The sequence below is a fragment of the Schistocerca gregaria genome, chromosome X, assembly GCF_023897955.1.
Source record: "Schistocerca gregaria isolate iqSchGreg1 chromosome X, iqSchGreg1.2, whole genome shotgun sequence".
NCBI lineage: Eukaryota > Metazoa > Arthropoda > Insecta > Orthoptera > Acrididae > Schistocerca > Schistocerca gregaria.
This window is the reverse complement of record NC_064931.1, coordinates 159496654-159514207: the sequence shown is the minus strand read 5'-3', so window position 1 is coordinate 159514207 and position 17554 is coordinate 159496654. Positions and strand designations below refer to the sequence as shown.

The 17554-nt window shown below is 39.4% G+C and overlaps 1 protein-coding gene across 1 annotated transcript in view; it reads right to left on the bottom strand.

Annotated features, from left to right (window-relative positions):
- Positions 1-4467: 4467 nt before the first annotated feature.
- LOC126298670 (protein sarah) overlaps positions 4468-17554 on the bottom strand; it is a 60024-nt gene continuing 46937 nt past the window's right edge. The window contains exon 5 of the mRNA XM_049990100.1: positions 4468-9585. Coding sequence (XP_049846057.1) covers positions 9452-9585 — 134 coding nt within the window. The 3' untranslated portion in view covers positions 4468-9451. The remainder of the gene's footprint in view (positions 9586-17554) is intronic.

The following is a 17554-nucleotide window of genomic DNA, read 5'->3' as shown; positions in this document are numbered from 1 at the left end:
CTGAATCTATGGATTTTGCTGGTAATCATAACAACGCTCATCATTCGCAAACCTAATTAACCACATAATAAGACAGTGGTTGGCTTTCTTTCGTTCATCGCGTACACTATGCATGCACTCACAAATCAACTTATGATTCATTCAGAAATCAACTTAGAATGTGTTCAACAATGTTCAAAAACCGACAGGGACACATTTCAAAGTCATACGAATAATCGATAGACCAACGTGCGCTGGATGCTAGGCGCTTTGTGAAACAAGGTTCTGTAGCCAGAAGGGGAAGAAGATACTACTCAACTGTGCATACGCATGATCCCACTCGTAACTGCTAAAACAAATCTAATGTTAACAATTGTGATGTCATGCTCATCTGATGCAATTTGTTGTTACGAAGTATTGCATAGTCTTCCTAAAGCCTTTGACACGTTTTGCTGTTGGCAGACGCTTGTATGAGCACTGTGTTTTGTTGCTGTACATGGCGCATTTCCTTTGCAATTTGAGTTTTATTTTAGTTTTTTCTCTTGTTCATGTTTTGTTGCTGCAGTATTATTCTGCAGTAGCAGAATGCAGTAATATCCTTTGATAGAGTATTGGTTCTTACCAGTCAAAATTACAAAAATTTAACTGAGAACAAAAACAATGGCAAATTCCCGGAATTCAAAAAAATTCCCAGGTTTTTCCCAGATCTCCCGGGACGTAGACACCCTGCCAAAACAGAAAACATTGTCAGTGAGATGTAATGCAATCACAGGGATGTCGACACTATGCCGTCTAGTGACACCACAGTGGTGTCGTGTGTGAAATAGTGGTCAACGGCCGGCGACATCACAATGGTGTCGTCTGCATAGTATCACTCAGTGGCTGGCGACACCACAGTGGTGTCGAGAGCATAATATTGCACAGTGGCCAGCAACAGCACTTTAGTATCTTTTGCATTCTGTTGGTGTTTTGTTTACATAACAATAAGACATACACACACACACACACACACACACACACACACACACACACACACACACAAGGTTTTTGTTTTTATAAGTACTTGTGCTCTTTCATCATGGCAGATGAAAGAGACAATAGGATTATTTACGTTGAATGCGTGGACGTCTCTGACGTTCTGGACGACTTAGCCAATTGGGGAGGAGACATTGGATATGAGAAAAATGAAAGTGAAGCAGAATCGTAGGAAGATAGTGAAATACAACCAAAAAGAATTGGGTGAATGCTATGGTTGCCAACTGATTTGGCTGAATCAGACGAAGAAGACAGTGCACAGTGGTCATACTTTGATTTACCCAGGACCAACAATAAATTTGAAGTACCCCCGGGTCCAAATATATTTCGCAAAGAAACACAGAGTGTCAAGGATATCGCAGAATTATATACTGGAAAGTATCTAATTGAATATATTAGGAACGAAACCAACAAGTACTAAAGTCAAAATTGCTATAGAAGGAAACTGGATTTAAAAAATGCCAAATCTGTTGACTTTATGGGACCCGAACTTAGAAAATGGTTTGGGCTTGCTATCCTTATGGGAATTGTAAAAAAACAAGGATCGATGATTTTGGTCAACAAATCCATTGACACACACACAATGATATTTTGCAAAATGATGTCTCGCAATCGATTCAGACAAATAATATCACTTTCACATTTTTCCGACAGCAACAATGAACTGGATAATGGCGACCGACTTGTCAAAGAGCAATTCATAACTGATTATTTTTTCAGAAAGTTTAAAGAAATGTTCTATCTAAGTCAAAACATCTCAAATTGAAGGAATGATATTGTGGCGTGGATGGTTAAATTTTAAAGTTTACAATCTGTCAAAAATTATGAAATACCGCATACTCATTCAAATACTGTGCAATTCGAGTATGGGATACATTTCCTCATTCAAGATATATTCCAGTGTTGGACAGCCTTTAGCAAAAACAGTTATGGAACTATTGACACCGTGTGATGGAAAGTGGCATCACCTCTGCATAGATGATTATTATAACAGTGTAGAACTTGCAGAGAAGTTACTTGAAGAGAAAATTCGAGTTTGTGGAACGATACAGAAAAATAGAGAATTCCAGGAAAACTAAAGTGCGCAAAAGTCATTGTCTTTGAAGCTTGTCATCAATGGAAAGGTGACAAGAGGCCAGTGACAAGTCAAGTAATCCAAACTAGTGCTGCTGGCACCAAGCGAATAAATTTGTATGAGATGTGCAACGGCAAAGTGTTGACATAGTTCCAGATGTGACTATTTCAACTACTAAAATAACTGACCTACATCAAGTATGCCTCATCTGTGATTAAAATTTGTATGGCAGGCAGAATTAGTGTTTTGATGAAACCATAGCACAAATTCCATACAAAGTGTGAAATTTGGTGGTCCTAATGCCCACACACTTGGAAGGTGGTACAGGTATAGCTTGTACTTCTGCAACTTTTTCCACATGGTTATGTGACCTGAGTTAAAAGAATCTGAACTAGTTAACGGTGCATTACTAAACCCCTCTACAACCGTCTGCTCAAAATTTTGGGTTCTCCATCACATATTTTACAATCGCCATGCACACAACAATGATCCTGTCCTTCAAAAGCATTGACACAGACCAGCAAAGGTACTGTGTTGTGAAAACATCAGGTTATGAAACTAATGCTTGCAGATTTGGCCAGCATCTAGTGTCAGTGAGGTCAGACAATGCAAGAGGCAAAAACTGAAATGTTAAGCAACAACATAATGATTACAAGGGAACTATTTTGTTTTTCATTACTAGAGAATAAAGACAATAAAAATTATAACTGAAACCTGACCACTTATCGCCCACCTTCAGTTCATTACCCCCCTTTTGCAGTTTTATCATTATCTACTAGTACTAATTTTATTCCAATTTTCTCAACATCAGAAGAGTGAAGGTCAAAATAACATTTTTCTTAAATATGCCACTAGTTGTTTGAAATTACACTACATGATTTTATTTGTGATCTTGTTACAATAATTTATTGGAATTTTGTGTTTCCACTGAGTTTTGTGTAAGTAATGAGAGTGGTCAACTTTGCTCTGGTACAGTATACAGAGCAAAAGTTACAACACTATACTGCTTTATGGTAATGAAACGGAATGAGCATGTAGAGTTGGTAGTAAGGGAGGCAGAAAGTTGGCTCTGGTTTATTGATAGAATTTTGGAAAAATGTAACTTATCCATAAATGAGAATATGTATAACCTGACCCATTCTTGAGTACTGTTCACGAGTTTGGGACCCCCACAAGACTGGATTAAAGGAAAACATCAAAGGATTTCAGAGGCATGCTGCTAGATTTGTTACTGGAAGGTTCAAACAACATGTCAATATTACGGAGATGCTTCATGAACTCAATTGTTACTGAAAGGTTCAAACATGTCAATATTACGGAGATACTTCATGAACTGAAATGGGAATCCCTGGAGGGAAGATGGCACTACTGAAATATTTAGAGAACCAACACTTGCAGCCGACTGGAGAACGATTCTGTTGCCGCAATCTACATTTCACTTAAGGACCCCAAAGACAAAATAAGAGAAATTATGGCTTGTACATGAGCATATAGAGTGTCTTTTTCCCTTGCACCATTTGTGAGTGGAATAAGAAAGGGTTACAAAGTACCCTCTGAGAAACACACACACACACACACACACACACACACACACACACACACACACACACACACACACACACACACACACACATGTATGTATGTAAATGAACCCAACAGTATTATTTCAATTGCAGTGAGGAAGTAGTAATTGTTAGTTAGTTACATAGCGAGGATATATTCATTATTCCCTGAAATATGCATACTTTTTTTTTTTTACGAATCGCGTTTCAGTGTTCTGATGATTTTTCTTGAATGTGATGGACTTTTCCATCATGTATAGCTAACATGAGCTCTAAAATGCTGAACTGGAAATGGGGAGGAGGGGGAGAGGGGTGTTTAGTAGAGAAGCACAGGGTCAATTTTCCACCACACAAATGCAATGGGTTGAAAAACTCATAAATACGTTTCAATTGTAACAAGTGCCATTGCCCATGCACTATAAGAATGATTTGTCAAGTATAAGTACAGAACTTCAAAAAAGATTCCAAAGAAATGTTGAAATTCTCTGTAAGCCGTATCAGCAAATTCTTTTGAGGTGTTTCAAGCTGTGATGTTTATGCCACCTGTTTCTCTGACACAGCAAATCTGAAAATGCTACCTGTCTTTTCATAGAATGTACCTTTAAATAAAGAGAATGAAGATTACAACAGCAATATAGTTTACTGCATCTATATCATTACAGTGTGTTACATATAACATTTGACAATACATTAACATCATTATTAAAAAGAGAGGTTATGAAATAAAATGATTCTCTGCTTCAAATTATCTGACATGTATTCAAATCATTTACATAAAAATTAATGTTTGTGACTTTGAAAGTATGTGCTGGTGCGAAAAAAAAAAAAAAAAAAAAAAAAATTGGAACAAATTCTACAGACCAGAACACTTTGGCAGTTATGTCCCACAATGTGAATTCCTGTATCTATAGCACATAAATCAAATATGCTTCCAATTTATAAAATGGGACACTTTAATTTGCTTTAAAATTGATTTACATCCAATATAATGTGTGAACAAATACAATTTTACAATATTTTGAAATAAGATAATTTTTCTTTATACTGTAAACATGGATTGCACGAAGAAGGAAAATTAGGGATTAATGTCCTGTCTACAAGGATGTCATACAGACAGAGTAAAAACACAGAATGGACAGGGATGGGAAAGGAAATCTGTCTGTATACTTTATACAGTTATGAAAAAATTAACAGCTGGAGTAATAAATTGATATGAAAGCAGGGAAACTTAAGCACATTTGTTGAGAATATTAGTATCTTAAGACTAACAAATAATACATAGTGTTTTGAACAGATTTGGATGATATGCTACCTCTCTCCTATGTCACAGCCAACTATATAAATCTCCATTCTTTACAGCAACATGCCTGTATTAATCATTAGATGAAACCATAATATACATATTTTCTTCGATAATAGTATTTTCGTCTACAGTGCACAAAACAATTGTTTTACACATCACCTCAAGCTTCAGTCTTTAGAATGCTGTGTTCAAGGAAGAGTTCCAAAAAATACTGGTGAATCCTAGCTTTTTAATGCAGATCTAGTGCAGTCACCAATGGCTATGCTTAGTAGCACAGACTTCCCTAATCACTGTGTAATCGAAGCCTCAAGTGATGTATAAATATTTGCAATAAATATACCTTTTCTTTCATGTCAAATAAAACTGGGTTGTTCATGGTAACTTTAAGAGACACCTTAGTGCAACAGCCCTACTCCAAAAATATATAACATACTGGCCATTTATTCTTCTGTTAAAGGGGAATTTTATGGATCCATAGAGTAGTTATATATAAGAAATAAGTCATTCTCACTAGCACCAAAATATTCATATCACGATGACTTCAAAATTATAAAACAAATAATTTTCATATCTACATCACCAATATACTCTGAAGTACTTCACAATGTTTTGAATTGTCAACTCTTCAAGGTTTCATTGATGTAAAATAAAATTATCATTAGTATAAATTATTACCTAAAATTCATTTGACTACATGCTGTTTTTCACCAGTAACATAGGTATAACTTTAATTTTTTATAAACCATTAACCTCTAAAATCATAGAAAGAAAAATATGATTTTTTGGTCTGTTAATGTGAACAATGTCGTTAACTGTAAACTTGCACTTCAATCACAACTTTTGTTGTTACATCCATCATAGCTATAGGGTACACTATTTTCCCTTCTCACAAGGGAACTTTTGATTTGTGCATTCAGAAGCAAAACATACTATGCACATTTCAACCAAATGCCAATAAACTCCTAGTAATGAAAGTTGTACGAATTACCAACTGTGTTACATAAATAACTTTCCTGTTGCTAAATGACATACCAATCATTATGTGAAAGACTTCTCTTTCTCCCTGATATGACAGCAGGCTGGGGGAGTATCTACGGCATATTACTGTTCAAGTTAAGAAAATGCTATTACACTTAAGGACATTCATTGTAAATGCTTCCATGCCCTAAGAAATTTTTCTTCAAAAAAGTATATAAACCAAAATGATCACAAAAACCAAAAATTGTCTGAGATTATGATCCTATACCTTTGCCCTTTAACAGCATTAATGTAACAGCTTGCTCAAAAAGAGCAATTATTTAGCATAGAAACAATTCATAGACTCTAGGCCGTAATACAAAACGACATCGCTGAATTAAGTGGGTCTACCATCACATTTAACAAAGGACACTAGCACAAGTTCTTGGACAGACTACTATTATCCTACGAACAACTGAAATCCAAATCAATTCTGCAACAAGATAGGTTCAAGTGACTCTAAGCACTATGGGGCTTAACATCTGAGGTCATCAGTCCCCTAGACTTAGAATTACTTAAACCTGACTAAGCTAAGGACATTACACACATTCATGCCCAAGCCAGGATTCGAACCTGTGACCGCAGCAGCCGCGTGGTTCCAGACTGAAGTGCCTAGAACCGCTCGGCCACCGTGGTCGGCAAACAAGATAGGAAATATAGCACTGGCAGAAATTAAATGTTTTACATTTTAATCCAAACAAATGTAATTAATGCTGCCTTTTCATTCATACAAAAAGAAAAATCTTATTGACAGACCTCCAACATGAAATTCACACTTGCTGTTACACAGTAGATGGTCAGCTCATTTATTTTAATCACCGAATGCCTATGAAAAATAATTTTTGTCAAGACTTTTGAAGGGGTGGAGTGTATTGTACTACGAGTGAAGAATTTCGAGTAATTATGCTTATACCTATTCACCATTCTCCAGCATGCAGCAATCAAAAGCTGATCAGAATCCTGGATATTGCATCTGGAGTTTACAATGGGGCTTTACATACAATGAAATCACATAATAATACTGCATTGTAAACATTAACCCTTTGAATACTTTAAATACAAATTAAATTGATATGACTCAATAACAAAATATTATGTATTTCAGTAACAGGACATTGTATGTCAACTTTTGATTCTCCCTATTCGACTCAAACTCATCTGAAAATATTTTCAAGTGTGTGTGTGTGTGTGTGTGTGTGTGTGTGTGTGTGTGTGTGTGTGTGTGTGTGTGTGTGTGTAAAAACTGTACAGATTGGTACTTATGTCTGACAGAAAATATTATATACTTTCCTTAGTAATCCATAAAGTAGTACTTTCTTGATTATTCATTTTTCAATATGTAAATATATAAATCTAACATTTATAGGTGATTTAAATATCTGTCTTTATTTTTATTTTATAGCCAACCAACATTATCCCTCACACAGTACTGTAACTATCTACATAAAATAAACCATTTGAATTTCTTTCCATTCATTCTTCTAGTCACTTCATTTATGTAAGCTACAAGAACTGCATTAAAAGTTCATAATACTAGTAGATATTTTTTTCAAATTTACAACTGATGAATAATAGTGTTGTTTCATTACCTTAATTTTGCACTTTGGCATCAACAATTACACCCATGATTTGAATAGGTTATGTTCAGTCAACTTAAGAAATACTGGTGATGGGAAGAGGGTATATCAATGTGAAGTTTCAACAACATATCTTTGATAATGAACCTTCTCTCATGATATTCAGGGAGAAGTTTTGGTGGTGGTGTTTCTTCTTCTTCACTGTCTGATAAATTCCCCCTCCCTACAAGTTACATGAAAGACGAAATTAATTTCTCATGTTCAACAGTAATGTGAAATAAATGCTTACATGGCACACGCAACCCAGTTAAAGACAAGAGAAGTGTGAAGATAATCTATCCTTTATGGAATCTGGGTGAACTGAAGTAGAACAGAAGAAAAACTACAGTGGAGAGAGAAGAATATAGTACATGACCAACTAAAGTAATGGTACCAATTTACAAGAAATGCTTCAGGTTATTAACCTCTAGAATTTTCTTTTCCAAATACATGTCCTCCTTTTGCTTTGTGATCCCTAATCCTCAGTCAACAATGATTTTACCAAATACTGCTTTGATAAGAGCCATTCACTTCATACTGTTAAAGACCATATCCTGTTTCCTTCTGACACTCCACAATATTTCCAGTCATCATTCAACTTTGTCAATGAACTTTCAATTTCTTCTCTGCACATTGCCCCTATCAAGTGCATAAACATTAATTAAAGTCCATTTTAATGAGGAAATGGCAATACATTTCTCACATGCTTTCTCTGTAAATACTTAACAAGAAGTAAATTTTTGAAATTAGATTTTCCCTTCACATCTTTTGATGAAGGCCAATGAGACATATCACATGAGTGCCAGTATTCCTTCCATACAATGTATATTTACCTTATGAATGGATCATTTCATTGAAGGGAAGAGAAAAAAAGCACTCCGTATTTCATGTAGAGCCTTAAAAGCAACAGCACAATAAACAACCGTATATCAGAAACACAATACTTATATGAATGTACATATTGAGAAGACACATAGACACATGAACAAGACAATTTTAACACAAGTAACGAGATACCTGCTGCTATTTCTTTCTTCTTCTATTAAAGTAATTATTATTTGTTCCATTTACACCTTACAACACACCAGAGTTTCAGAGTTTCACTCACCCCCCCCCCCCCCCCCCAATCCGACAATCTCAACAACACGACTGGTAGTAGTGGCACTTGTAAGAAAAATTAATCAACGCCCACGGAAACCCTGGCTTACCTTCTGCAACATAACATTTAATAATTATGATATTCTGTATAAACTGACAACACAGAACACATTTACAATATCCAAACTACCATCTTTTATGAACTGACAAATTAAATCACTGTGATAGGTAGCAAAGCTCAGTACACTCAAAAAATTCTGTGCCACGCATATTGATATCCATTGACAGTTTACTGGGGAACAGGGTATTCCCATGCTGAAATGTGTATATATGTGAATATATTTACAAAAACATATGTACGTACCGATTCTTACATTTTCAATTAAGTTAAGCATGCTATTCCCAAAAATAAATACACAGACTATGAAACTTCTTAGGTGAATTAGAGATTTGGACTAGTTTAGGAAGGTGCACCTATGCATCAAGCCTGTTATCCTACATTCACAAAGATGTAATTATAAAGTAACTTGTAGAACTGTACAATTCAGGCTGTTAATACTTGTTCTGCATAGTATGACTTCCAGTTCTTTCAAATACATTTACCATTTTACGATAAAACATACAGTTCAAAGTATCAGAAACACAAATATGTACAATGAATCACACTTATAATTTTATCTTAAAATCAGTAGTCATGTCATGCAATATCGATTAAAACATGCAACATTCATTAGAATTAAATTTTTACAGCCTTCTACTCAGTTATTCACTTGTGTTCTGGACATCGTGTCTGCGCTATTCGACCTTTTGGGTGCTGAGTTCCAGAATCTGACTCCTCACAGATGTGGACAACAATTCCTGGTTGGTCTCCTGATGGAGGATGCAATTCATGTGTTTCACCTGGTAACATTTTTACCATATCTTTTAATGCACAGAAATGAAAACATGAAAGAACATTACTTACTAGGCAATGCTGAATATTTGTTGTAACATATATGAATCCATTACTATCATTTTCTTCATTTCTTCTCATACTGATAGATTATCTTTAGATCATACAATGAGATGCAGGGCTTAAGGTAAAACAGATTAATACAAAATAACTGCACAGCTGTAGTCAGATGTCAACAGAACTTATCCTGGACAAAAGTATTTTCCTACTTGTAACTATAGGTTTATTTGACATTGGGCAACATTGTTTCAAGAAAAGTAAAGATGAAATTAGGGTGGAGAGAGTGACGTATTCAGCACAGGGAAGACCCAGAATTCAAGTGTGTGTCTTTGTAGCAGCTGCCCCCACATCATAACAGGAAAAAGTAGTGGGTTGAAACCAGGAGTAGCATGCAACTAAATATCTGACAACACATGAGAGTATATCAGAAAGATACTGTAGATTCTGTGGGAGAAGGAATGGTTATAGTATTAAGTACAAATATTAAGTCTAGTAAGGTCTAAAATGAACCAGAATGAACTAATATGGACAAGAGCACCAGTGATCAGTGAACATAGATTAAAAATCTGACCACCGGATTTAGACAAGTCACTCATAGTCATTCAAAAACAGCCTAGACTTCATGGTACAGAAATGCCCCTAGCACACTGCACTTGTAGATGGTGACTAATCATACCAGTATCAACTTTAAGAACTACAAATATCTTATTGGCAATAAGGACAAACAGACTCAAGAAGTAATACCTAATACACTGCCTGGCTGCTGCCTCTAACAATTAATCTGACACTCCATATCCAAAGATACATTTTAGGGTACAGACCTTATCTTTTTCACAATGTCACAAACAAAAGGACTAGTGACTCGACACTATTACAGAAACAATGATTACTGAGGCAAGAAAGTCACCAGGAAAATGGAGTATGTGTGTTTGGTAAGCTGTATGATCCCAAATTAGATCCATTCCTAGCTGATATTTTTCGAGAATCTCTTTCACAGCAAACAATTTTGCGTGACTGGTAAGGACCACAGGCCACACTCAGTTGCAAAAAGAACAAGATATCAGATGCACAGAATTTCAGACCACTATCGCTGACATCTGTCTGTCACATGATCCTTGGGCACAATCTACACTTAAATGTTATAACTTTCCTGGGGAAAACAAGCTTTCGCCAAAGAATCAGCATCGCTTGTAGCAAAATTGCTCATATGAGAAACAGCTCACTTTGTTTATACAACCAATAGACACAGGTGAATAGGTAGATTCTGTCTTCCCAGATTTTCAAAAGACATTGACACATTACTATGTTGTCAACTACTAACCTAAATACAATTTTATGGAGTATGGTTAGAGATATATGATTGCCTCAATGTTTGACTGATACAATAATGAATATTATGCTAGATGGAAAATGTTCCAAAGAAATGTTAGTAACATTGAGTGTGGTTGGTTGGTTGATTGATTGATTAAAGGGACCAAACTAATAGGTCATGAGTCCATTTTTCCTCTAACAGACAGGTCGACGTGACTGTAGATCAGAGAGAGCCTACGGTGCAAAACCCAGGAAAAGAAGACTCCAATGTCTACAAAAGATCAATGAAGGCACGGTAAGCGACAAAAAGAAGAAAGGGGAGAGAGGAAGAAAGACAAGCTAGGTGCCCCATCTAGGGAGCAACTGGAAGCCCCTGAGAGCAGACTGCAATGAAGGGACATACATCCCCAAACCCTACCAACCCTACCACTTACCAAAGGTACTCCACTTGGAAATAGCCTAGGAAATACTAGTAACACAGACAGGGCAAGAAAAGCACACAGAGACAAAAGATGATCAACAGGGGGAAAGAATAGTAAAAGAACAGGTGAGGGTGAGGATCAGGCTGGAACACCAAGCCCAGAGAGCTGCAGTCCGGTCTGGGCAGCGGAGGCTACAGAGTGTTCTGCAAACCCCTCAATGGGCCAATGAGGTTAAGCGGCCCTCCCTCAAAGAGTGTGGTAAAAGGCCCCTTCATGAATAAAACTTAAAACTACCTGCTGAGGCATCATCTTCTAACACAATGGGTAGTGAGTCACGGAGATTAAGTGAAAGCCACAGGGCAGCTAGGCTGGGACAGTCCACCAAACTGTGGACCACCATCAAACGGGAACCATGACAACAGTGGGGTGGGTCTTTGCGACAGAGGAGATGGCCGCGAGTGTCAGGTATGGCCAATGCGGAGTCAGCAAAGAATGGTAGAGTTCTTGTCAGAGGCCTGCATGGAGGACCTGCACAGATCCGTAGTCTCCTTTGAAGAGTGAGCCATTCTGTATTCCTAAAACTTGATGACAATACCGATCTGAAGAATTGGTTTGCTGGTAGCCACTTTGACCAGGCTATCAGCGAGTTCATTCCCTGGGATCCCGATGTGGCCTGGGGTCTACACAAAGGGTCACTGAGCATTCACATTGCTCATGGGCATGCAGGGAATCTTGAATAGCAATGACAAAGGGATGGATGGCTAGGGTAATACTGGTCAAGAGCTTGCAAACTGCTCACACAGTCACTGCGGGTGGAGAAAAATTGATGGCAATGGGCCCCGGGAGGGACTGAGCCTTTTGGACCTTGTGCTAGGTCAATACAAAGCTGTGCCTGAGGGATGCACCATTGAGTACATGAGTGGGCCTGGAGGACAGGTGGAAGAGGAAACAATTGGAGGTCAGATAGGTCAGGCCAGATGCAGACTGGGCCACAATTGTGGGTGATGAATTTCCATTTTTGGAAAGAGAACATGGTAGTTTGGACGATTAGGGGAGCTGCGAACGTGGGTAGCATAATTGCTAAGCTGGCAAATCCAGGGAATCCATGTCAACCGAGAATCGAAGATCAGTCCTTTAAAGTTATATGTTTCCATCATACTGTGTAGTTAGTTGTTGAGGTAAAGTTCTAGTTGTGAACAGTACAACATCAACAGAAGTGCACGGCTTGAATCTTTGTGGCTGAAAACCGAAAGCCTTGGTAGAGGGCCGATGCCTCTGCCCTTTCTATGGTGCCTTGCAGTCAACATTCAGCGACACTCACACTAGAGGAGCAATAGTAGAGGCAAAAGTCATTAGCACTCAAGGAGGGTGATACTGAGGGCCCCACAGCTGCTGCTAGACTACTAGATGGCTACTAGAAAGAGAGACAGACACTCTGTAGAGAGCCCTGCAGGGCACCATACTCTTTGATGGGGCGGGGCAGAGTGGGGGTAGGGGGTACTGTGGGAAGCACCAACTAAAACCCAGAATGTATGGTGCGATGGGAAATTCTGGATAAAAATCTGGAGCAGACCCCAGAGACCCCATTCGTGTAAGGTTGCAAGGTTCTGGTGTCATCATGCTGTGTCATAAGCCTTTTGCATGTCAACGAAGATGGCTATAAGGTGTTGACATTGGGCAAATGCTGTTAAGACAGCAGACAGCTGACACCAGGTAAACCAGATTACCAGTAGTGGTGGTGGTGGTGGTGGTGGTTAGTGTTTAACGTCCCGTCGACAACGAGGTCATTAGAGATGGAGCGCAAGCTCGGGTTAGGGAAGGATTGGGAAGGAAATCGGCCGTGCCCTTTCAAAGGAACCATCCCGACATTTGCCTGAAACGATTTAGGGAAATCACGGAAAACCTAAATCAGGATGGCCGGAGACGGGATTGAACTGTCGTCCTCCCGAATGCGAGTCCAGCGTGCTAACCACTGCGCCACCTCGCTCGGTTACTAGTAGTGGAATGGCCTTGGAGAAAACCACACTGGGGTGGAGCCACAAGACCGTGAGATTCGAGGAGCCGACACAGCAGCCATCTCACCATGCATTCAAGCAACTTACAGAGAACATTGGTGAGACTTATTGGGCGATAACTGTCCGCTTCTATAGGGTGCTTACCCAGTTTGAGCACTGGGACAGTGACGCTTTCTCCCCACTGTGATGGGAACTCCCCCTCGCTCCAGATAGGTTAAAGCTGGCAAGGATATGATGTTGGCAATCCACCAGTAGGTGTTTCATCATTTGGTTGTGGATGCTGTCAGGCCCCAGGGTTGTATAATGGCAGTGGGCTATGACTGATGAATTACCACTCACTGAATGGAGTATTATACGGCTCCAGGTGGCATGTAGTGAAAGATAATTGCTTTTGCTTCATCCATTGTTTTAGAACACAAAAGGCAGGTTGATAATTCTCAGACACTGAGGCATGAGCATAATATAGAGCAAAATGTTCAGCAACGGCATCTGGGTCAGTGTAAACAGTGCCATTCAAGGTAATACCAGGTACACATGCAGGTGTCTGGTATCCATAGAGACATCTGATCTGAGTCCAAACCTGGGAAGCAGAGGAACAGGGCTGGTGGTTGAAACTTACCACTCCCAGCATACTCGCTTCTGTCATTTTATTAGGTGGCAGACGTGGTCACGGAGCCACTTAAAGACAATGAGGTTATCAATGAGTGCCACTTATGGTGCTGATGAGCCTGCCTACGGTCTCTAATGGCCTCTGCAATTTCTGACGACCACCAAGATATTGTCTTCTGTTGAGGTGGGCCCAAGGAACAGGGGATCGCTCAGTCAGCTACCAAAAGAATGGCTGTAGTTGTATTCTGGACTACCTCATTGATATCTCCATGCAGTGTGGAGCTAAGGGCAACAACACAGGCAAAAGCACCCCAATCAGCACAGGTGACAGCCCATCTGAGCAAGAGTCCAAAGGAGTGACACTGATGGAGGGACAGAAAGATTGGGAAGTGGTCACTACCACACAGGTCATTGTGGACTCTCCAGTGGATGGATGGGAGAAGCCAAGGATTGTAACTGGGAGATAAATGGTCTAGACAGTTTCTTGCACCACTGAAGAGTGTGCGGGTACAAGTATTCAAGAGGCAAAGGTCATGTTGTGCCAGAAAGGTTTTGGGGTCTTTACTGGTGCCGGTGATTGTGGTCCGCCCCACAAAGGGTTATGGACGTTGAAATCACCCAAGATTATCAGATGGGGAGGGGGGGGGGGGGGCTATGAAACCAATGCAAAATATATGTTCTGAGACAAGTCACCATGGGGAAGGAGGTAAAATTGCAGATGGTAATATCCTGAAATTCCGTTATCCAGACAGCCACCGGCTCCAAACATGTATTAAGAGGAACAAGTTTGCTACATAGAGTGTGCCCGAGGAAGTGTAATATTACCTCTAATGTTCTCAATGTGCACAAACTACTTATGAGCTTGGATCAAGAGAAATATAAGAGTGTTTTCTGAGAATGCTGTTGTTTACTGGAAAATAAGGAAATGCAGAAAGACTTTGACAAAATTTACACATAGCACAGTGTTATTTAATGCAAGATAACAAAGAGAAACAGCCTGATCTGATTATAAGAGTAGTGGAGAATATCTTGAGCATGTCACCTCCTGCAAATATTTAGTAATAATACAGTGTGTCCACAAAGACTCACAATCATTTTAAAAAATTGTAACTTCGGAACTATTTTAGATACAGAATTGTGGTTTCTTGTAAAATGTTTAGCGGATCTCAAAGTTTTTCCTTGCCTTTTATAGCAGATTTGACTATGAACGCATCAAAATTGTGGCAGACCAGCAGAAGGCACAATGTGTCATATGGTATGCAGAATCCAAATCTGTGACAACAGTACTATAAAATTATCAGTGCCAGTATAGTAGGGCACCACGAGCAACTGCCAATGACTCCTGAATCAGAAAATGTGTGTGTTTTCAGATGAAATGTTCGACATTTCTGGACATTTGAATCACCACAAGATTATGATTTACAGCATAGATGAACCTATCAGCAGTAGTCAAAAGCTTAATTTTTGGTGTGGCCTTATGCATCATAGTGCGATATATCCAATTTTCTTTGGGCAGAGAAAACCATAACGCGAAATTTTTACTTGAGCATGCTCATATAGTTCCTGTAACCACAGAGAGAAGAGCTGCAGCTGTCCATCTTCCAGCGTGATGGTGTACCTCCACATTGGAGTCTGACTGTGTGGGATGCGCAGAACAACATTTCCTGAGGCACAGATGGGTTGTCATGTTCACATCACATGACCTCTATGCTCTCCTACTGTCATGCCATTAGACTTCTCCTTTTATGGGGTTATGTAACACAGTATCCCTGTGTACACAACACCAGTCAATAACACTGCTACCTTTTGTGCACAAATTAATGAAGCAATCAGACTGTTGATGTGGCAGTGCTGACCTATAAATGGGCATTTTGAAAATCCTATCAGGGAAAACAGCAGAACAACTGAGGACAATCTCTTGCTAGGATCCATCTGCATGAACAATGATAAAACTGTGGTATGTACTTAAAATTGAAGAAAAAAAATTGTAAAAACGTAATCTGGAGTACAATTTTTCTTGTACCATCTCACGCTTAAAACCACTTTGGGCCTCTGAAGACACCTAGGTGGCAACGCGTTCCATCCCCTGCTCTGTATTCGGAGGTCTGACAGATCCAGATTCTTTAGACAGTCAGTAGCACATATCCCGAATGGCTTGGTTGCATGTGGCCAATTCCTAAACAGCCATTCCAAGTTGGGTTGGACCACTGCACTAAATGACAATGACTGAGGTGATGCTGGGATTTTCAGTGCCTGTCAAGCCAAAAGGATACATTGCTGAATCTAGAGTTGTGGTTCACCAGCCTCTGCACACAGACTCCGAACTGGGCTGGTCCAGTAAATATCCGAATGCCCTCATGGTGGACATCATCTAACATCTTGAGGTAGGAAATATGGGCTAATCCACAGACCATGCTGCCATAATCTAAACATGATCAATCAAATGCCCTATAACTGCAGGAGGCAGAACCTCTCAGCTCCTCATACTTTTCCACTAAGGCATTGTAAAATATTCAATAACTGGAAACTCTGTTTGTAGGTCTTTCATGTGTGGGAGGCAAGTTAATTTTGAGTCAAATAATATGCCCAAAAATGTAAAATATTGTCTCCCTTTGTGAGCACTGGTTGGATAAAACTTCAACAAGTACGGTTAAAACTGACAAATGTGGTCTCTGGTGAGAACTGAAAACCAGTTGTCTTGGCCCAGGTTCCCAGCCTCCTGATGGGCAGTTGTAGCTGCCTCGTCATTATAAGATCAGAGGAGTAAAAGAAGATTGTGAAGTCATCCACAAACGAAGAGCTCATGACTGTTGAGGAAATGCCACTGCCAGCAATGGCAAACAATGTGACACTAAGTACACTGCCTTGGGGACCCCACTCTCTTGAACATTAATATTGCCTCCTTCGAAGTCATGGGGTAGTATCAATCAAACCAGATCTAATTGAAATAAGAGAGGAGCTGCCCTTCTGCTTCAGGGCACAGATGACAGAGCATGGCATAACGAATCTCATCAGGTCCTGTGCTGTTTCTATGGCCACGGACAGAGCTGATTCCAGTTCCCACATGAAACATGGAATGTTGTAGATTTCCTCATAATGCAAGAAGAAATGGAGCTTCATCATATCTGCAGTCCTACAGAACACCTGAAAAGCAGGAGCTTGCCTGGATGACACAGTGACTGTACAAAAGTGTTCAGCTAAAACCTGAGCCATGTTTTTAGGTGCGTCCACCAAGATCCCATTCCTTGACAAGGCTGTATGGGGATGTGTACTACACTTGCCTGAAATCAGCCTTATTCATTCACAAACTTTTGCAGTGGAAGTGGACCACTTAATGGATGTTGTTAATTCCTGCCAGGGATCCCTCTTCCATATTTTTATCACTCGCCTTGCATGTGCTCTCGTGGATCTGAAGGCATGAGGGTTTTCTGTAGTTGGATGGTGTTTGAAGTGCCCCAGAGCTTTTCATGTGGCTCTGATTGCCAATAAACAGTCGTCATTTTAACAAGATACAGGCTATTGTCTGAGGTGGTTTCTAGACTGGGGGATGGACTCTGCAG